Source organism: Trichosurus vulpecula, chromosome X (assembly GCF_011100635.1).
Source record: "Trichosurus vulpecula isolate mTriVul1 chromosome X, mTriVul1.pri, whole genome shotgun sequence".
NCBI lineage: Eukaryota > Metazoa > Chordata > Mammalia > Diprotodontia > Phalangeridae > Trichosurus > Trichosurus vulpecula.
Window position 1 is genome coordinate 38,225,403 of NC_050582.1, and position 21,736 is coordinate 38,247,138.

Sequence of the window (21,736 nt, forward strand, 5' to 3'; positions counted from 1 at the left end):
CACTGATGGGAAAGGACGACCCATTGAGATGGCAGGGCAAGCCCTTACCCAACTAACTAATAGTCCTTAGTTAGAGGGGAAGGAATTGCTCCTTCATCTTCCAGCATAACACCCATGAGCTTTAGAGCCATCTTGCCCTTTTCATCCCCTAATAGTCCTCAGGCTTATCAATATCCTCAAACCAGTATTAGATTCATTGCGTGTGTATTTGCTGATTTCCTCCCAGAAAAGAGAAGGACATCATCCCCTGTGCAATACTTCCAAAATGATGTCCCTTGATGCTCAGCTGATAGAAAAGCCCCTACCCAACTAATTAATAGATATTTATCTATTATGGTGCAAAAGGATTACTCTTTCATTTCACAGCACAGTACTCTTCAGCTTTGGTGACATCTTGTTTGTCTCGTCCCCCAGTAGTTCTTAGGCTCGCCAGCGTCCCCTAACCTGTATTAGATGCTTTGCATGTGTAGTTACTCATTTTCCCCTAGGAAAATAAAGGTTATCAGCCCTTGCCCAACACCTCCAGAATGAGATTCTGAGATGCAATATCTACTCAGCTTTGGGAAGGGAAGACCCACTGAAATGGTGGGGCAGGCCATCACCCACCTGATTAATAGATTTTTATCTTTTAGGGGGCAAGGAATAGCTCGTTCATCTCACAACCCCTCACCAACATCCTTCAACTTTGGAGAAATCTTGTCCCTATCATACCCAAATGGTCCTTCAGCTCATCTACATCCTCAAACCAGTATTAGATGCATTGCATGTGTAGTTGTTTATTTCCTCCCAGAAGAGGACAATGGCCCCCATGCTACATCTCCAAAATGCTGCTGGGAAAGGAAGACCCCTGAGGTGGAGAGGCTAGCCTTGATCCAACTAACTAATAAGTATGTATCTGTTAGGGTGCAAAGAGATTATTCCTTCATTTCATAATTCAACACCCTTCTGCTTTGGGGGGCATTTTGCTCCTGTCATCTCCAAATAGTTCTTAGGCTCTCTGATGTCCAATATGAGGTTCTGAAATGCAAGCTCTGCTCCACTGATGGGAAAGGAAGACCCACTGAGATGGCGGGGCAAGCCCTTACCCAACTAACTAATAGATATTACTTAGTTAGAGGGGGAGGAATTGCTCCTTCATCTTCCAGCGCAACATCCATCAGTTTTGGAGACATCTTGCCTCTGTTATCTCGAAATAGTTGTTAGACTCACCAGCATTCTCAGACCGGTATTAGGCATTGCATGTATAGTTGCTTATATCCACCCAAGAAAGGGAAGGTTATCGGCTCCTTCCCAGCACCTCCAGAATGAGGCTCTTGCATACTCAACTGATGAGAAAGGAGGACCCGCTGAGATGGCGGGGCAAGCCCTTACCCAGCTAACTAATATATGTTTATTAGTTAGAGTGGAAGGAATTGCTCCTTCATCTCCCGGCTTTGGAACCTTCTTCACCCTGTCATCTCCAGAGAGTCCTTAGGCTCACCAATGTCCTCAGACCTGTATTAGATGCTTTGCATGTGCAATTTATTCGTTAGACCCCAGGAAAATGGAGGTTATTGGCCCCTGCCTGACACCTCTAATATAAGGTATGCTCAGCTGATGGGAAAGGAAGACCTACTGAGATGGTAGAGCAAGCCCTTACCCAAATTTTAGGTAGATGTTAGTCCAATATGAAGGAAGGCTTTGATTTTTCATCTGACCACATAATACCCTTGAACTTTGATGGCATCTTTACTCTCTCATTCCCAGATATGTCTTCAGATCACCATTGCCCTCAAACCTGTATTAGATACCTTGTATGTGCTGTTGCCCTTTTTAAGAACGTTTGTGCCTGTCCCAAATCCTCCCAAATGAGTGAGGCTCTGAGATGAAGTCTATGCTCAGCTAATGGGAAAGGAAGACCCCCCTGAGTTGGTGGGGCAAGCCTTTACCCATCTATCTGATAGATATTAATGAAATAGAATGCACTGGGATTGCTCTTTCATCTCACAGCCCAACACCCTTCGGCTCTGGAGTCCTCTTTACCTTGACATCACTGAAAAGTTCCTTAGGCTCTTGAAGGGGCCTAAATATATATTGGATGCCTTGTGTATGTAGTTTCACATTCTCCTGTGGTACAGGGAAAGGCTTCAACCTCTGCCTGAAACCTTCGAAATGAGGCTTTGATATGGAAGATAAATGCTCAGCTGATTGAAATGGAAGATCCACTGAGATGGCGGGGCAAGCCCTTGCCAATATATTAGATAAGTCTAAATCTAATATAAAGGAAGGGATTGCTCCTTCATCTCACAACCCCACCATCTTCTGCGCTGGAGTCATCTGCCCCCTTTCATCGTCAGAAGATTCCCAAGTCGCCGAATTTTTGAAGTGTTCTGTATATCTTCTCTATGCAGTTTCTGTATGCGTTTCTCCTTGTAGCCATGAAGGGCATACACCCCGCCTTAAAGCTGTAAATTGTGGCTTTCAGAAGCAGAGTCTGCTCAGTTGATGGGAAAGAAAGACCCACTGAGATGGTCAGCAGTGCTCATAACCAGTCTAGCAGATCAGTATTACTCAGATAGAAAGGTAGGGGTTACTCTTTCATTTCATTGCACAACAGCCTTCTACTTTAGACATGTATTGACCCTCTCATTCCCAAATGTTTCCTTAGGATTGGTGAGGTCCTCAGATCTATCTTAGATGATTTGCATGTGCAGTTCTTTATTTCACTCCAGAAAGAGAAGAGGTCCTTGCCCAGCCCCTACATAATGATCAGGGTTTGCTCTGCTTGTAGGAAGATCCACTCACCCGAAAGGGTATGTAACTGAGAAATGTTACTGAGACCAAAAGGGAAAGGTGGTTCCTTCATCTCACAGCCCATAACCCTTCGGCTTTCCCTACCATCATTGAAAGCTTCCTTAGGTTCACTAAGAACCCCAAATATGCATTAGCAGCCATCTTTATGCAGTTCTCCCTGGGGAATAACATCCTTCCCTGCCCAAACCCTCTAGAATGAGGATCTGAGATTGAAATGATACTCATTTGATGAGGAAAGAAGCCCTTACCCATCTATCTGATTTTGTTGTTGCTGTTCAGTCATGTCCAACTCGATGTAATCCCGTGGACTTGTCCATGGATGTTTTTTGGGCAAAGATACTAGAGTAGTTTGCCATTTCTTCTCCAGTGCTGTCCCCATTTTTATAGATGAAGAACTGAGGCAAATCGGGGTTAAGTGACTTACGCAGGTCACACAGCAAAGAAGTGTCTGAGGCCAGATTTTAAATCAGATCTTCCTGACTCCAGGCCCAGTACTCTATGCACTGCGCCATGTAGCTACCTCTTCATTTGTCTGATGGGTGTTATTCAAGCAGAAAGGAAGAGATTGCTCTTTCATCTCACAGAACAACATCTTTCGACTTTGGAGGTATCTTTATGCTACATCCCCAAATGATTCACCCTTAGATTAGCTGATCCCTTAAACCTGTATTTAGATGCCTGATAGATGTTATTACTTATTTTCCTCTGGAAGAGAAAAAGACATTTGGCCCTGCCGAATTCCTCTGAAATGAAGATCTGAGTTGTGGCGGCTGATGGGAAAAGAAGACCCACTGAGATGGCGGGGCTAGCCCTTGCCCTTCTGCCTTAGAGATGTAACTAAGACAGAAAGTAAGGGTTTGCTCCATCATTTCACAGCACAGCACCCTTCAGCTTTGGAGACATCTCGACCCCGTCATCTGCAAATCGTCATCTGCAAATAGTCAGGCTCACCGTCATCTAATGTGTGTTAGATGCCTTATATGTAGTCTCCTGTTTCTCCTCTGAACAGGGTAGGGTAACTCCCCCTCTGCAACAACTCCAAAATGAGGCTCTGACAGTCAAGCTCTGCTCAACTGATGGGAAATAAAGACACATGGAGGAGGCAAGCCAAGCCAAGCCTTTGCCATTATTACTTAGAGATATTACTCGGATGTAAAGAAAGGGAGTGTTCCTTCATTTCACAGCACAACACCCTTCAGCTCTGGAGGCACCTTCACTTTGGCATCCCTGAACATTTCCTTAGTACCTCTGAGACTCCTTAATATGCATTATTTGTGTAGTTACCTATTTTCTGCCTTGAATAGAGAAAGGCTCCTGTCTCTGTTAAAATCCTCCTGAATATGGCTCTGAGGTTCAACCTGTACTCATCTGATGGGGAACAAAGACACTGGGATATGGAGGGGCAGCCTCTTTCCCTATTATTTTACTCAATCACTAATAAAGGTCTTCCTTCTTGACTTCCATATGTAAAGCTGTTCAGCACTGGAGCCATCTTCTCCCTGACATCCTCTGGCATTCTTTAGGTTTACCTGGGCCCCCAAATATTTTGATGCCATATATGTGCCATTGCTTATTTCAGCTTATCGTAGGGAAAAGATACCAATCCTTCTTACTCCATTTCAGGGAGAGGCTGTTAGATTCACTCTGTGCTCATCTCTTGGAAAAAGAAAACACTGAGAGATGGTGGTTCGAGCTTTCTTTCTTAATGCATGAGTAATCTTAGTGTTAATCAAGGGTTTACTTCATCTTCAGGCACAAGACCCTTCCACACATGGGCCATCATTTCCCCAGGGTCCTCCAAAGTTTCCTTGGGCTCACAATGCCCCTATGATATCTGTGTCATTCTTTATTTCAATATAGGACAGGAAAGGGCAGTATCCTCTTCCTGATGTCACCAGAGGGAGGCTCTTAGATTCTGACCTGCTCAGCTGATGGCAAAAGGGAGATGGTGGGGCAAGCCCTTTCTTTAGCAGTGAGTTATCTTACTCTTCTATGAATGAAGGGCTTGTTTCTTGATCTTAAAACACAATTCTCTTCATCACTGGCACCATCTTATTGCAGATGCCCATGAAATTTATCCCAAGGTCATCGAAGTCCCACATATGTGTAAGAGACCACGTAGGTATATTTTCCCTTTTAAATCTGGACTAGGGAAGGGCACCAGACCTACAGAAGGAGGCTTTTAGATTCCTCCTATCCTCACTTGATGGCAAAAGAAGAGTCCAGGTGATGGTGGTAGGTCAAACCCTTTGTAAATATCTGAATGATGTTACTCAGAGACTAATGAAGGCTAATGAAGACTAAGAGATGGTGGCTCAAGCCCTTTTATTAAAAGTTGATTGATAATACTCAGATGCTAGTCAAGATTTGCTTCTTGGTCTCAAAGCCCAAAGTATTTTAGCTTCAGGCCCTCCTGTCCCTGATATCGTCAGATGTTCCTTAGGCTTACCAAAGAATCCATCTTTGAGATGTCGTGTATGTGCAGTTCCCTATTTCTGCGTGTGACAGAGAAGGGGATCAGAGAAGGGGATTTTTTGCCATTTCTAGGTGAGACTTACTGATTGCTGGGACCCTTCACTTCTGATAAAACCCTGAAAGACGGCCCTTTAGTCAATAGCCGAGTGACCTTACAACTGCTAAGTTTGCTGCTTTATCTCAGAACACAAACCCCTTCAGCATGTAAGTCATCGTGTTACTGGGGTCCTAGGAATTTCCCCAGGCTCACCAATGTCTCCAGATATGTATTACATGACTTGTGTGTGAAGCTGTCTATTTCATACTGTGATAGCAAAGGGTGTTAGGTCTTTCTCCTCCATTTCAGGGAGAGGTTCATTGAGTCCTGCTATGTTCAATTAATGAGAAAAGAAAAAAATGGGGAGATAGTCAAGTCCTTTCGCTAATAATTGAGTGATTTTTATTTGTGCTAATCAAGGGTTTGCTTCTTCATCTCAGCATACAGGGCCTTTCAGCATTATAGCCATCATGTCTCTGCTTTTCTCAGTGGTTTCCTCCAGCTCAATATGGCCCCGAAATACATATTATATTTCTTAGAGATGAAGTTCCCTATGTATACCTGAGATATTTATGGATTCTACGCCTTCCTCTACCACTCTAGAGAGATACTCATTGGTTCCTGCTCAGCTTATGGAAAAGAACACATGAAGAGATGGCGAGTCAAGCCCTTTTTCTGGTAGTTGAATGATGTTACACAACTGCTGCTAATTAAAGGCTTGCTTCTTCATCTCAAATCACAAAGTCCTTGTCAGCCATCTTGTCCTTGATGTACCCAGACGTTTCCTCAAGATCACCAAGTGCCTCATATATGGACTACATTCTATATCTATACAATTTTCTGTTTCTTCCTAAGACAGCAAAAGATGCTATGCTTTCTTCCACCATTCCAGGGAGATTGTCATTGATTTCCTGCTCTGCTCAGCTCATGGGAAAAGAACACATGGAGAGATGGCGGGTCAAGCCCTTTTTCTGGTAGTTGAGTGATGTTACACAACTGCTGCTAATTAAAGGCTTGCTTCTTCATCTCAAAGCACAAAACCCTTCAGCATCTCAGCCATCTTGTCCCTCGTGTCCCCAGAAGCTTCTTCAGGATCATCAAGGCACCCACACCATGAATTCACAAAGCCCATTTTCTACCTGGGACTTCAAAGGGATCTCCAGTACCTAATAGCCATAGAATGAAGCTCTTAGTTTCTTTCTATGTTTAGTTGGTAGGGAAAGAATCCACTGAAAGATAAGTCAAGGCCTTTTCTTAATATCTGAGTATTGCTCCTCTGGTACTAATGAAGGTCTTATTTCTTTATTTTGTGGCTGCCTTTGTCTTCATCCTCCTCCGAAGTTTCCTTAGGCTAGCCAAGGCCCACAGAAATGTTTCAATTTCATCTTTGCCAAGTTACCTTTTCCTGCCTGAATCAGTTCAAGACACCAGGCTTTCCTCCACCATCCCAGGGAAAAACCTCATTGCTTCCTGCTCTGTTCAGCTGATGGGAAAATAATATGCTAGGAAGTGGATGGTCAAGCCCTTTTATTTTGAAGTATAGTAGTCTTGGCGCATGACCAGTGAAGGGCTTGCTTCTTCAGCAGCACTGGGTTCTTTGTGTGCTTTATACTTTTGGATGTTCCTAGTAGAAGTCTGTCATATACACAAGGGGCTTGGCCCAGAAGGACACTCCCAGTTTTGTTCCAACCACTGCTGTGTATAAAATGAGGCTGGCCTAGATGGACTCATTTCTCATCCAGCTCTCATTCTTTGACCCCATGGTCATTTCCCCTCTCAGGACATCAGTTTTCTAATCTGTAAAATGTCATTGTTGGAGTCAGTCAGTTTTCAAGTCCCTTTCAGCTAACAATGTATGATCCTTTAATCCTATGTCACTTGGCCTCTCAGGAGTTGAGTTTCTTCATCTGAATCTAACAATTAGAAAGGTTCCTGGGCCCAGCAGACTCAGTCACTAGGCCTTCTGTTTCTCCCAGGAGGATCTTCTCTGCCCTGGACTGATGCAAGCTGTGGTTGAGGTCAGTTCTGCAGGAGGTTGGCCTGTCATGAAAGTGACCAAGCATCTTTTCTCGTTCCCTTTGATTGTTTACATTTCCAAACAGGAGTTTTGAGGGAAAATACTGAAACTTAGGTTTTTCTAATGTTGTAGCTCTCCTTTTGGTAAGTAGAAAGGTACCAAGTACAATATAGATCAGGTATACACTTTGATAAGACTTAAAACCAAACAATTACAACATAACGATTGCTAGGATTATGGAAAGTGAATACTTAAAAGAAAGTGACTAAAATTCACTTTGAACCAGAGATTCTATTGTCAGGTTTTTACTCCAGGAAAGTCACTTACAAAAAAGAAGTGTCTCATGTTTACCAGAATATTCATTGCAGCACTTTTTTGTGACATTAAAAGACTAGAAACAATGTAGATGCCTATTGTTTGGGAAATGGCTAAATAAATTGTAGTACTTATACCTAATGGAATATTAGTGTGCTGTTAGAATCAACAGACATGATGAATACAGAGAAACATGACAGGATTTATATGAACTGGTGCCAAATGAGGTATGCAGAACCAGTAAAACATTCAACACAGTGACAGAAATATATGTAACAATAACATCAAAACCATCAAAATGGATGCTTCAAAATTGTGATGAACATATTTGGCCTGAAAAAAAGAGATGAAAAATGCCTCTCCTTCTTGCCTTTTCTTTTGCAGGTGGTGAAGAATACTGTATATAATATGAGATTTTATGATGTATTGGTTAGTGTTATGGAACTTTTCCTCTCTTTCCCTTTTGTATTCTCTGTTATCAGGGATGGTTCTCTAGGAAGGATCTCGTTAGAAATGTAACTGACATAAAAAGAAGTCATCAATAACAATTTATATATTTTAAAATGTATAACTATTCCTTTAACCAGTTGTCTGTAACCAAAGGATGCAGCTTCTCTGGAACTTCCCATGCAGTTCACCATTTGGCCAGTTTGGGGAAAGAGTAATGGGCCCTCTACTCCTCCAAGGAGAAGATGGCACGTCAGTCTCTCTTATTTATCCACTGAGTGATGAACTCTTCTTACTCAGTGGCCAATAAAGTGCTTGCTTCATCATCTCTAGTTATATGGCTCTTGAGTGTTGAATCAACCATGTCCTTGGAATTCTCAGAAGTTTTCAAGAGAGCATTCATGCATGATCCCTTGAGTGGCATCAAAAGGGCCATTTCCACGCACCTTCCAAATCCTCCTACGTGTAAAGTGAGGGATTGGACTCAATGGCTTTTGAGAGCCTTCTGGCTTTTAATCTAGCCCTCTGTTCCTGAGTTACTTTTTCTCTTGCATCTTCAATTTACTTGTCTGTAAAATATTGAGATTTGATTTGATGCTCTCTCTAGTTCCTTCCAGCTCTGTATTTATGATCTCATGTCATTTTCCCTTTCTGCACATCAGTTTCTACCTTGGTGAAATGAGGGGATTGTAAGCGATGTGCTCTCAGGGCCCTTCCCACCAAAGATCTATGATCTCATGATCTCTTTAAATCATGTTCCTCCCTAATCAGTTTTTTTAACCACCTTAGAAAAAGTATTAAGTTCTATACTTGTGTGTTGGTCCTTTCACAAATCCATATTTTTATTTGGAGGGGGTAGACCCATACAGGGCAAGATCATGAGTCCCTTCTATGATGCTATTGTAGTTTCCCAAGTCCCTTGTTCTTGTAGTAGCTCTTGTGGGGGTCTTAAACCTTGGCATTCATCAATCTCCTCAGCACCTTTTCTACTTCTTAGCACCTTGACATATACATTCCTCTTCCTTTTTTGTCTTCCCAACTTCCTTCTTCAGCTCTGCAGTTTCTTCTTTATCTGTAACTCCAGTTGCCTTTCTCTTCATATCCTCCCATCTATCAACATGTGGCTTTCTTCATGTTTCCTGAGTTGTCCAAAACACCTTCATAAGTCCTTCTTTAGCTCAGATCCCTAAATTCTCTGCTTTTGGCTTGTTTTGTTTTCCAAGTAGTCACATGTAATTGAAATACCTGCCTCCTTCCTTAAAGGAGAATTTTAAAATGGACTAACCAGTGTTATTTGAAACGCCATTATTTTCTAGGCACATTGATCTTGTTCCATAAAATTTTGCTGACCCTCCTCTCCCTCCAGCTGAAAGTGAGCTCTGAAATTTTCCTCAAGAATTTTGAATGTGTCTTTTGTGCTTCTTACACTCTTTAGAGATATTATATACAAAGAACATTCACTTCTAAACATACTGTAGTCTTCCTACTGGACTGAAACCTCCTCAAGGGGGACTGCATTTTTCATTGTTCTGTCCCTAGCCTCTGACATAGGAACTTGCATTTAGTATAAATCAATCTGTAAACATTTATTAAGCACTTCTAGGTGGCTGGCACTGAGCTAAGTGCAAGGGATACAAAAAGAGGCAAAAGGCAGTCCCTGCCCTCACGGTGCTTACGGTCTAATGGAAGAAACTACACACACACACACACACACATACACACAATTTATAGAGGGAAGGCACTAGAATTAAGAGGGGATGGGAAAGGCTGCCTGTAGAAGATAGGATTTTAGTTGACACTTAAACCATTTACAACATTTGTTGACTTAAATTGAATAGTAACTGAAATTCTTGATCTTGCCCATTGTTTCTTATCTCAACTCTCCAAATCTGTGAGACCCCACAACTACTGGCAATTGTCCTTTCAATCTTCTGTAGTTACCCTTTTTTCTAATTTGTTGTGTTAACTTAGTGCTTTTGTTTGCGTTCTGAGAAAATATAACATTCCTTAGCTTTGATTAGGATTTTGAGGTCAGAAGAGGGCCAAACAACAGAAGAGGGCCAAAAATCATTCCACAGTTTGGAAAAGATGTAGTAATAATGTTGCCAAGGTTCCTAGATCTTAGCCTTTTACTTTCCATTTCCATATTCACCTCAAAAATACATCAAATGGAAATATGTCATTACTCTTATTTCCTCATATCTGTGACTTCTGCATCCAGCAGCTAAGGCTTAAGATAAAGAAGCACTTCTGAGAGCTGGTTTTGCCATTTGTTTTAATTCTTCTTTGTTGCCTCTACCAGTGAGGTGCCTAGAGAGTCTCCCCTGGGTAGCTTTGTGCATTATGGTCTTTGGAAAATAGGCAAGGAACACATTGTTATGAAATGGCTTCTTGAAGTGGAGTCTCATATGGTGGCCTCTAAGGGACAAGGAGGAATGACTAATAGACAAGAGCCACACCGAGCCAGGGCTGCCTAAATCTGTCCCTTTTTCACCCAAGTTATGTGGCCATTTAACCATGCCCTTGACAAGACCATGACTTATCATAACCATTGCTTGCACGTGGATGTTATGGCATTTGGAGCTTTCTTTTTTCTACCCCGAAGCCTATGTGACAGAGCCATCATAAGACAGGATCTCTAGTCAGTCTAGAATCCTGAACTAGTAGTCAACAAGATCTTTATCTCTGCCCAGGAATGCTAACTGCCATATATACTCCTGTCTTTTTCCATATGGTAATCTAAATCGGCAAATGACTGGTGATGAATGAATGTGGATTGACTTAATGAAGGACATCTCTAGGGGGGAGAAGCTTAAGTCCTATACTATATGTTCTCATTTCACAGCCTAAGCCTTCTCCTTAGAGGTTCCACATTTTCTTCTGTCAGATCACAGGATTCCAATTTCAAAATGACTGTTATACCATAATTCAAGAAATAAACAAGGAAGGGGGAGTGTTAGATTTTGTTCTTAGATTAACCAGTATGTTAGGCCTTCCATTTTCCTATCTAAAATATGATCATTATAACTTAACTTTTATGGATTTCTTGGATAAAATATTCACTGTATCTCAGAAAGAAACAATGAAACTTTAAAAGACAATAGACTTGATAGCAAGAAAATAAAGATTTTGAAGAAAGATTTATCTCTTGAGAAGTTAGAAAGACTTTTTTACTCTGGAAAAAGGGGCAGAAGAGAAATATGTCATGTGATTACCAAATAATAAACAATTGATCTTCTTTTTTTGTTTTCTTAAGTCCTGCCAAGTTCTTTCTTTGTGGCTGTACTGTGAGCTGAATCAGGAAATGTTGGAGGCTCAGTAGTGCATTCATTCATTACTTGAATCAAATAGAGAGCCTACTAATTATAGAGCATAGTGCTAGGTGTTCATCAAGTGACCCTTACCAGACTCCTGGCCTTCTTGGACTCCATCCCACCATCTCGAGCTGTACTCCAGACTGTTTATGTGCTTTTTGTATACCTTATGCACACACACACACACACACACACACACACACACACACACACACACGTGTTTTAAGAACATCACTTGATTCTCCAGGGGATGCGGTGAGGAGCAGGGAAGTATACACAGTCCCCCAAGGACCTCTCTGCCTATGAGAGCAAAGTGGCTGTGTCTGGCCAAGTAGCCTTCTCTGCTTACTTGGTAAACACGAGCTCTGGGGAGAGTTGTAGGCAGAATGTTACAGAACAAGCATCAGACTGGGAGCAAGGAGATGACATTCTCACACTTGGCAGATGCATCTTCAGGGTCCCTCCATTTACCTGGCATTACTTTGTAACCAGGGTAATCTTCAACTCTTCACTTTGCCCATTCCACTCCTTGGTTAATCTGCAGATCAAACCATTGGACTTAACACATTTTTAGATGGGAAAAAAGAAAAATAATATTGTTTTCTCCTATAGCATGAGCATCTGTCCATGGGAACTACTTACTTAGAGCAACAGAGATGGGAAAGAGCCAGAGGACTAAAAATCTATCCCTAGCTCTGCTAGTCAATGAACAAACACGTAGGAAACATTCATGTGCCAGATGCCATTCCTAGGAAATGAAATAAAAAGAAAAGTCAAAACTGTACCTGCCTCAAGGTGCTGCTATTCTAATAGGTAAATAACATATACATAATGAATACATATAAGAGGTATACCTTTCCATACTCTTTCCCCTTCTAAACTTCCTTATTACTGTCCACTTCATTGTCTTCCTAAATCCTCTCTCTCCCTCTACATCTAATTACCTGCCCAACCTTGCCATTTCTTCTTCTGCAACATCCCAAACATATGTCCCCATCTCCAGCTACCACCTTATTTCATGCTTCCATCACCTCTTGCCTGAACTATTGCAATGGCCTCCTAATTGGCCTCCTGGCCTTTTCTCTTGCCAGTTCCAACTGTTTTCCATGTAAGTGACAAAATGATTTTCGAAATTTCCATTTACCTCGGTAGTTATAAATTCTTTTGTACTTATGTTTTCTCTCTTAGATTATTTGCAGGGATATCTTTTTCCCCTTAAATTTTGACCTTAAGTCCTAAAAATTAAAGGCAGGGAAATTGACCTGACAAATATCTTGCTTTTGGTTCTTATTTATTTATAGGTGGCTTTCTCCTCAGAATGTGTCTGGACCCATTAAATACATAGAATCTCCTTGAATCTAATGGTATGGGATCTGCCCTGTTGCCACTAGCATGCTACCAATGTCTGATACCATGCACTTCTCTCTTCTGGGATTATAAAACACCTAATTATTTTCTCTAAAGATTTAAAGAGGCAGAGCTATTTGTAATTTTTTTCTGGGTTGGTGAGAAGGAGCAATTAACTGTGAAGAGGAATATTAAGTAGAAAGTCACCTACTTCTGAATGTCTAGTCCAGGGGTGCTGAACCTGTGGTCTCAAGGTCAAATATGGCCCTCTAGGCCTTCAAGTGCAGCCCTTTGACTGAATCCAAACTTCCCAGAACAAATCCCCCAATAAAAGGATTTATTCTATAAAACTTGGACTCAGTCAGAAGCCCTTACCCAAGGACCTAGAAGACCATGTGTAGCCTCAAGTCCACAGGTTCACCACCCCTGTTTTAGACCAAATGGCCTTCCATCTTCCTAAATTGTTTTGCTCCAGAGAGCTATGTTGAAAAGCTCCCTCTTAAAAGAGGCTCAAAATGTGGAGCCCTAATACTATTATTTTCGTTACTGTATCATAGAATGATATACTCACTGAATGTTTCTGAATGTGTCCTTGGCCTCCAAAATCACTCCATACAGGGCCCACACATGTCAGCCCAAGGAATCAAAACCTCAATCTTGAATCTCATCAGGCTAGTTTGTATCCTAGCAGGAGTCATATTATCCTAGATCTGGAGCTAGAAAGAACCTCAGAGGCCCTCTAGTCCAACCCCTGCATTTTACAGATGAGGAAACTGCTGCCCAGGAAGAGTAAGGGATTAGGCTAAGGTCAGTGAGTCCATTAGCATTTCTGGAGCCCCTTCTGTGTACCAGTTACTTTGCTAAGAGTGGGACATACAAAGACAGCCCTAACCCACAATGAGCTCAGAAGGCAAAAAGTAGCAGAACTGAGGTTGAAGTTGGGTCCTCGGCCTCTAAATCTTGACCCCTTCCCCCTGGATTGGACTGCAGCCTTCTTCATCAAATGGACATTGTAGTCATCTGGGGAAAAGGCTTTAAGAATCTCTAAAAGGGGATACTTTTACTAGACTGGAATTCATGAAGCTACCAAGTGTGTATTCCCTTGAGCACTGAATTCCATGCTCTGTCTCAGCTTTGACATTTTTTCCCACTTATGCTTCTAGAGAATGGGGGTACTTCTCTATTTGTATAGAATAGTATTGCTGTCAGTTGTGCAAAGTTCCCATTATCAAGTAGGGAGATGGCTGGTTGATGGTCTTTGATGCATCACTTAATTTTTTTGGTATCCCAAAATTGTTTGTCTTACTTTGCTTTTCCAGCTCACTATTTGGTTAATGTTTCTGTTGCCAGTGCTTCCTTTCTAAAGGTACAAGAGAACACGGGACCACCTGCAGGACAATGAATGCTAAATGGTTTGAGATGAGTGTCTAACCACATATGTGTCATTGGTGTTTTCACAGGAACATTTCACCCCTGAATGCAAGTTCAAAGAATCGGTGTTTGAAAATTATTACGTGACGTATTCATCAATGATATATAGACAGCAGCAGTCGGGCAGAGGATGGTATTTGGGGCTTAACAAAGAAGGAGAGATAATGAAAGGAAACCATGTGAAGAAAAACAAGCCGGCAGCACATTTCCTTCCCAAACCACTGAAAGGTAAATTTTGTCTTCCAGAAGCTAAGGATTTACGTCATATTTTCAAAACCTACAGAAATTCATTAATAGTAAATATCATTTTTGAAAGTAAAACACAGTGTTCCCAGGCCATTTCTTGAAAGGGTCAGTGTCATTGTATAACACTTGAAGCCACGAAGGGAATTGTGGGCACATCCGCACACCTACTCTAAGCATATTTCATGCTTCCAGCCATGGCCGTGTGTCACTTCCCAGGAGTCACTTAGGCAACATGGACCAAAGCAAAGCCTCCAAGCACTAATTCCAGTGTCTTTGCTTAAATGATGCTCCATATCCTTTACTTAAGAAAGCAGAGGAAGGGAAACTACAGTGAGTTTTTTTTCAAATTTCCATAAGTTTGGCTTTAAGGCAATGTAGATGACGGTTTGTTATCCTGAAGTGTTCCTTATATAGAACCCTTCATGCCTTAATGAAGTTGTATAAATATGGGTCCGGTTGTTTTAATTGTTGATTCTGTGACATTTATTGTCAGTCTGTGTTTTGCATTGACTGTTATATCAAAAAAATCCACCAAGAGATTCACGTAAGTGGCATCTGGGGTGGCTTTGACTCTGTGCAGTGTTAGGTTGATTGATTTTTAAGATCGGTTTTGATTTTATGTCAGTCATCAGGAGCAGCTTGTCTGTTTTTGGTAATTTTTTTTGTTTTATTTAAAGGAGTTATTAGTGACCTATGGACACAAAAAGTACGCTTTTGAGATTTCAGACTTGTATTAACTCCCTAAGGAATTTTGGTGCTTTGGGGAAAAACTGACTTTGGCCTCTGAGGATCTGGGTTCCAAGCATGCCTCTATCATTTACAACTTGTGTGACCTTGGCAAGTCTCACAAATCTCTCTTGCTGCACTGTCTTCCACTGTAAAATGACACTGTTGGATTAAATGACCTTTAAGTTCTGTTGTAGCTCTAGATATGTGGTTCTAGATAATCATATGAAATTGTGATTAAATGTTTTTAAACGTTGTAGTATGCCAAGCCTCACCGACAAAGCCCTTTACCTGAGGAGCCTTTTGATTAATACTTTGGCATAGAAGTATTGCCATTTATCTTTTGTCCACCAGAAGAAAGATGTAGGTCAAGATTAGCAAAAATTCCTTAGCAAAAAAATAATGGTGACTGAGAAAATAAAATCTAAGGACCTTCTCTCCAAATCTTCTGTGTCTTCTACTAAAGTTGATTTTGCCCAGCATGAGTCACTGCCTATACCAAAGAACCTGGATTGAAGCCCTTGGTGGAATTCCAGATAAGCCCAGGAGGCAGCTGCTAAAGAAGGGAGGGAGGGATCTGAGGCCTGCCCTCCCTATGCTCAGACCTCACCTTCTGTCTCTTTGTGCTTTTCAGTGGCTATGTACAAAGAACCATCCCTTCACGATCTCACAGAATTCTCCAGATCTGGAAGTGGCACACCCACCAAAAGCCGCAGTGTCTCCGGAGTGTTAAATGGAGGTGGCAAATCCATGAGTCCTAATGAATCAACGTAGCCAGGTTAAGGCAAGTTCAAGTGCTCTATACTGGAACCTTACCTCCGGATGCAGTTGAATTCTTAATGGCGGTCTTTCATCCAAATGGCCAATTTTAGAATAAAAACCACCAAATATGCATAGGTTTCCCCCACACCTTCCCTTTTATCAGACACTATATTTACTGGCTAGCAGTGGATATAGCTCAGTAATACAAAATATGATATGCTCATGCATATCACAAGGCCCAGGTTAGCCGACAAAACCCAATCTTTGGGGAAAAAATTGGACAGTCAATATCCAAATCCCCTTTTCCCATAGCCTCTCGTCCCATCCCATCCCCCTGGGGTTACCTATGCTTGGTGGAAAACCAAACCAAACCAAACAACACTTAACAGCACACACTGCTGATATGAATTTGCTTTGTAACCAAGGGGGAAAAAAAGACCATTTTTATTCTTCAAGGGGAATCTCAAAACTTTCCACTTTTATTGGGTCAAACCAATCAATCCAACCATTAATCAGTTATCTTGTCTTTTTTCTTTGCTTACTGTTTTATATCTAAGCTTGATAAAACTCTTTCTTTAATTTAGAATAGCGCAACCTTTTCTTTTTTTATTTTCAACTTCAAATGGTTCTCTCGCTCTGCGTCTTTCAAATCAAACTCTACTTCAGGGTTGGAACTGAGTCGGCATCTCAGGCTTAAGTTTTCCGTGGTGATTTTGACACATGATGATCAATACATTTTTATAGGTTTGTTTAGCCCCCTGGTCAAGTTTTTGTGTTGACCCTCATGTGTAGAAATCTTGTCACCCCCTGGTCAGTGGAAGATAACATTAAGGTTAACAGCAATCCGCCAGTGTAGACATATGTAAACATGTGCAAAACAATTATCGTGGCTTCTATTCTAAAGACAGGAGCTGTGGAATGAAGTGATGTCGTGTATTGTGTTGTCGTGGTGTTGTTTTTTCTTCTGATGAGAACTGTCTTACTTGTAGAAGTCCTCCTGTCAATGTATTGGACCTATGATTATTCTGTCTATGGCAGTGTTAGGACAGGTTAGCTCTCAAATGAATATACTTATACTGCTACTGGAAAAGTGTTGCCATTTACTTAGATGTCCATTAGCTCGCCCTATCTGTTGCATGGGAGAAAGTGGGAGTCTTGGCATCGAGTTGCATGACATGTCTGATTTATGTGTATTAATCCTCGTTGAATCTTGTGCTCCCAAACTGGGCGGAGCTTCTCTAGACAGTCAGCTGTCTGTCTTGTACAAAAAAGGCATGTGTTATCTCTTATAAATATATATTTATACACATGCTCTGAATAAACTATTTCTATTAAGATGTCCTTTTCTAAACAGCTAGTTAACTGAGCAAATGCTCTATTTGGATTCTAGATTGGTAGCTAGTCTGTAACCACATTTGGAGTTTTAGTCATGTAAGGCAAGGGGAAAGAGTCCATTCCCTCCCCGCCTTTTTTGAATGGGTATAAGGGTACTTTTTACCTGGAAACAGCTTGTGCTGTAAGAAGAGAAGATAGTGAATAACTAGAGAGGTGGAATGGAGATGTAGGCAAGTTTTTCTGGGCTCTATGAGGGCCCAAGCAGCGTGCCCACGCAGGCACATTTGGGAGGGGGCCCAATCTAGCGCCTTCTGGCCTGTGGTCGCCCTCCTTACCCACTTAGCTCTCTTTGCAGGTTTGCCGGCTGGCTAAACCTGCCCAGTCATCACCCTGGAGCTCTTGGTCTCTTTGAGCTTGGCCAGGAGGTGTGTGGAGGGGCTCTTCGGGGCAGCCTGACAAGCTTAGACAGCTAACCTGCTCAATCACCCTGGAGCTTGAAGAAAGTTTGAGCTGGTCTGCATCTGCATCACTTTCTAAACCAACCAGTGGATGCACGACCTGCTTTTGTTTCTGCCTGGGTTTATGTGGGTTGAGGGAAGTAGCCCACTTCCTCGCTCCAGAAAACAGGAATTTGAAGGCCAAAGTTACCTGGCCTCTACTAAGCTATTGCTGCCCCTCAGTCAGCTTGAGTGTAAAGGTTTGAGTGAGCCAGGCATTGTTCTGGCTCAGTGCGAGTCTTGTAATACAGAATCCCCAGACCAAGCCCAGCGCTTCAAAAAGAATGCTTCCTCTGGAAGACCTTTCCAAAGGTGGCAGTGCTGAAGCTTGATTACCAAGGTTTCCAAAACTCTGACCAACACACTGTGGGCACACACACTCTCACACAGTAGTCTATAACAGCATACTCTTCATCTGCTTTCAACATCACCATCCCTACATAGCGAACCTCTTCATGTGCATGGTACTGTCTTAAGCACCATACAAAATATTAAAAACCAAAAAAAAAACAGAAAATCAAACAAACAACAAAAAAAAATCCCCATTGCTTCCCTCAAGCAGCTTCTGCATCTATGAAGACAACACAAATGTCCAGATTTCGGGCTCTTTTTCATTCACTCCTCTGGTTCCTAGTTGTGTTTACGCCATGTGAGAATGCACGCCTCATCACCAATGAGACCTAGAAGGATGCCGCAGGATTGGAAGGGAGGAGGAGGAGGGAACATCTGGGAAGGACAAGTGTTTTTTTCATAACTGCTTACTCAGTCTAGAAGAGTTTTGTGACCACCACTCCCCCCTGCCACACACATATACACCCTCAGCCCAGGACCATAGTCCCACTATTTGCCCTGGTGATTTTTCTAAGAAAGGGTGTTCCGAATTCAGGCAACCTTGACCCAAAGTTTCCAAACATTTCCAAGCATCCATTATTCAAATATTCAAATGTGAAATTTAATTAGAGTCTCTAACCATTTGTACTAGTCGTTAATGGGTATGAGAAGGGGGATGATATATAAGGGTGTGTGGACGAGTTATTAAGTTCATGGGACCCAACTAGATCAGTCTGGTTGGATAATTTAGAGAGCAAGAAGACCTGGGGGAAGGGCATGAAGAAACAAGTGGTCAAAAAGTATTTCAGTTCCCATTTTAAATGAAGAAATTCCAGGCCTTCTTGCCTTCAGAGATCCATTGTACTAGAGTTTGGTTAACAGAAAACCTTTCCCACATCCCTACCATTTTGCTTCTGTAATTGTAAATTTCATTTACAGAAACACTTAAGTAGCTCACTGAGGAGATGCTAGACATTTGCAGCCAAAATACAAAAACATTTTTACAATCCACGGTCTTGTGCATTAGTGACTATAATTCCATCCACAAAGAGCAAGTTCTCACAGTCTGTCTTGCCTAGCTTCAGTCTCCTAGAAAGAAACATCTGGCTGCCATACTGGACTCTCGTCCAATGCCCACAGTGTGCCCCACCCCCCACCCAGTGTGACTCCCTTCGAGTTGTGCTGGGAACTCTCTAGCCCATGCTGTATTAACAAGAGATGTTTCTAAGTGCTGACTGCCCCCTGGCATTGATGAAGAGAATCCCAACCCTGCTGAAGTAGTGTTTTGGTGTTAAATATTTCATTATCTATCCCAACTGGTCTTTTCCCCTAATGTGTTATTGCTTTGTAGAACTTTGTTAAAATCTGTAAAAATACTGTGGAAATGATAACCTGTATGTCTTGCTATATGGTGTTGGTTTCTTTAGGACAAAATGAATCAGCTCTTACGCTGACTTCAAAGGAATGCTTAATGTTCTTGATTTTTCTTGTCTCCTATATTCTAATAAAGCATCCAGAAGAGTACATTATATTGTTATGGATTATTCTGACTTCTCTTTTGAGTGTGTTTTGAGGATGTTTGTAACACCTGTGTTCTGTCATGGTGCAGTAAGGTTCTCAACAAATATACAACCTGGACCCGGTTTTCAATCTCTGGCATCAAAACCAATTCACCAAATTCCAATCTGATTTCTCTTCTTGCACCCTAGCTGAAATAGACAGATCCTCCACACTCATAAATTCCCATCACTCCCCCGCCCCACCCCCTCAGGGCTCAGGGGATGCTCAAGATCTTTGGGAATACCGCCAAATATTTGGCCAGAGGACCAGCCCAAAGGGAGCGTTGGATGGTCAAGTAGATGAAAGAGCTCCCTGACCTGTGAAAATGCCCTTCTCTTTATGGTAATCCTGTACTCTATGGTGCCCGGTATTGGAAAAGGGCGACTGCATGTGCCCATAACATGTCTATTTGGTAATGTAAATAGTTGTGTGTACTCTTGTAAGAACTTGTTTTCAATTTCTGTAATGTTATCAAATACAGTAAGAAAAAATGCATCCAGGCTAGTGAAAAGCTCAACTGTTGTTGGTTAATGGCCTGGCCTGTTGGCTCTGAGTGTATGACTTTCTAACTGTCCATGTTGCACAGTGAGTAACAGCAGCCTGAATAAAGCATTCATTCAAAGACATTTGTTGTGTGACTGAGTCAATGCTGCAAATACACACACACACACACACACACACACACACACGCACACACACATATACACATACACACACACACAGAGCCCCAGTCTGCTTTAGCAACAGGGGACTTTTCTCTTTCTTAGCATGATTAATAAAGTGCCAATACATTTGCAAAGCCCTCTTCATTCAGTCCCACGTCTCCTGCTTAGCAGAAATGCCTGGCATACAGCCTTGTGTACAAACCAGATAATTAATTACCTCAAGGGGTTATTGGCTTCTTCTACTTACTACCACGGTGCCATGCACCTTTCTTTCCAGGCACTGGGCTGCCCTCTCAGCCTCACTAAAGGCCAGCTTTCCTGAGTCTCAGGAACATTCTTCAGTACACTTCATGTTTTAATATCTCTCCTCAGGGCAGGGAGGAATGGCCCCTCCCCCTTGGTGTCACATTGAAGAGATCCAGGATCTCTAGTCAGCAGACCACAATGGGAAAGGGTGCTTGGCAAACAGATACTCACCTTCTCTTCCATGTGTAGGATGTTGGGATAGAAATCTCCCATCCTTGGTGCATTAAACCTCACAACACCCCGCTATGTTAGGCAGTCAGGGCATTTCTCCAAATCTACACACACACACACATACACACACACACACCTCATCACCATCTCTCAGAGGAGGAAACGGAGACTGGAACTTAGACAAAGCCACATGACCAACAAGTAGCAGATCCCAAATTTGAACCCAAGCCCTCCAACACTGGTAAATGGCCTTGTCTCTTTAACCAAATGACAGCCTATTTTATTGCAAGTGGGCCTCTAAGAGACCATACAGTGCCTGGAATTTCTAGTCCAGATGCTTGAATTGTTGGATCGTCTCTGTGCTCACAACCTGTTGCAATATATGTATATCTCTTTATAAATCCAATGTATAAGTGGACATCATGCATAGGAGAAATGGTTGTAAGCAAATGAGCATTCCCAACTTGGCTTATTAGCCTGGGCCAGGTTAAGATCTCAATCCCTCCTCTTGGGTTTAACAGGGTTTCTTTTCCTCACTGGCCTAAATAAATCTTGCCTGGAAGCACAGATATTTTGTCCAGTAAATCATTATGTAGGAATATACATATGAACAATTAACAAGAAGAGGAGCAGAGACTGGCTTTCATCCCACAGTGGGGAGTCTGTGGGTTTCTTACTGAGTATTTTTCCCTCCCAGTATATTACCTCAATTCAGAAAGTTTATCCATAATAACTGAAAGCAGTAAATGAAGTGTTTTCTCAGTCCTGATTTCTTGCTGTTTTCAATATTTAGACACCCTATTACCAAGTCGTGTTCCTTTCCTTCTTTTCCCTGTTCTTCCGCATTACCTCTGTATCATTGGCTGTGACATATCACATATATATGATATATACCACCACTGTGGAAGTGGTGGCCAAGTGGTGCCATGGGTAGAATGCTGAACTCAGAGTAATGAAATCCA

The 21,736-nt window shown here is 41.9% G+C and overlaps 1 protein-coding gene across 3 annotated transcripts in view; it reads left to right on the forward strand.

The window, feature by feature from the left end:
- FGF13 (fibroblast growth factor 13) overlaps positions 1-20,258 on the forward strand; it is a 499,638-nt gene extending 479,380 nt beyond the window's left edge. For all 3 annotated transcript variants that reach the window (XM_036740119.1, XM_036740118.1, XM_036740121.1), the window contains 2 exons: positions 14,206-14,404; positions 15,783-20,258. In XM_036740119.1, coding sequence (XP_036596014.1) covers positions 14,206-14,404; positions 15,783-15,922 — 339 coding nt within the window. In that variant the 3' untranslated portion in view covers positions 15,923-20,258. The remainder of the gene's footprint in view (positions 1-14,205; positions 14,405-15,782) is intronic.
- Positions 20,259-21,736: the final 1,478 nt, after the last annotated feature.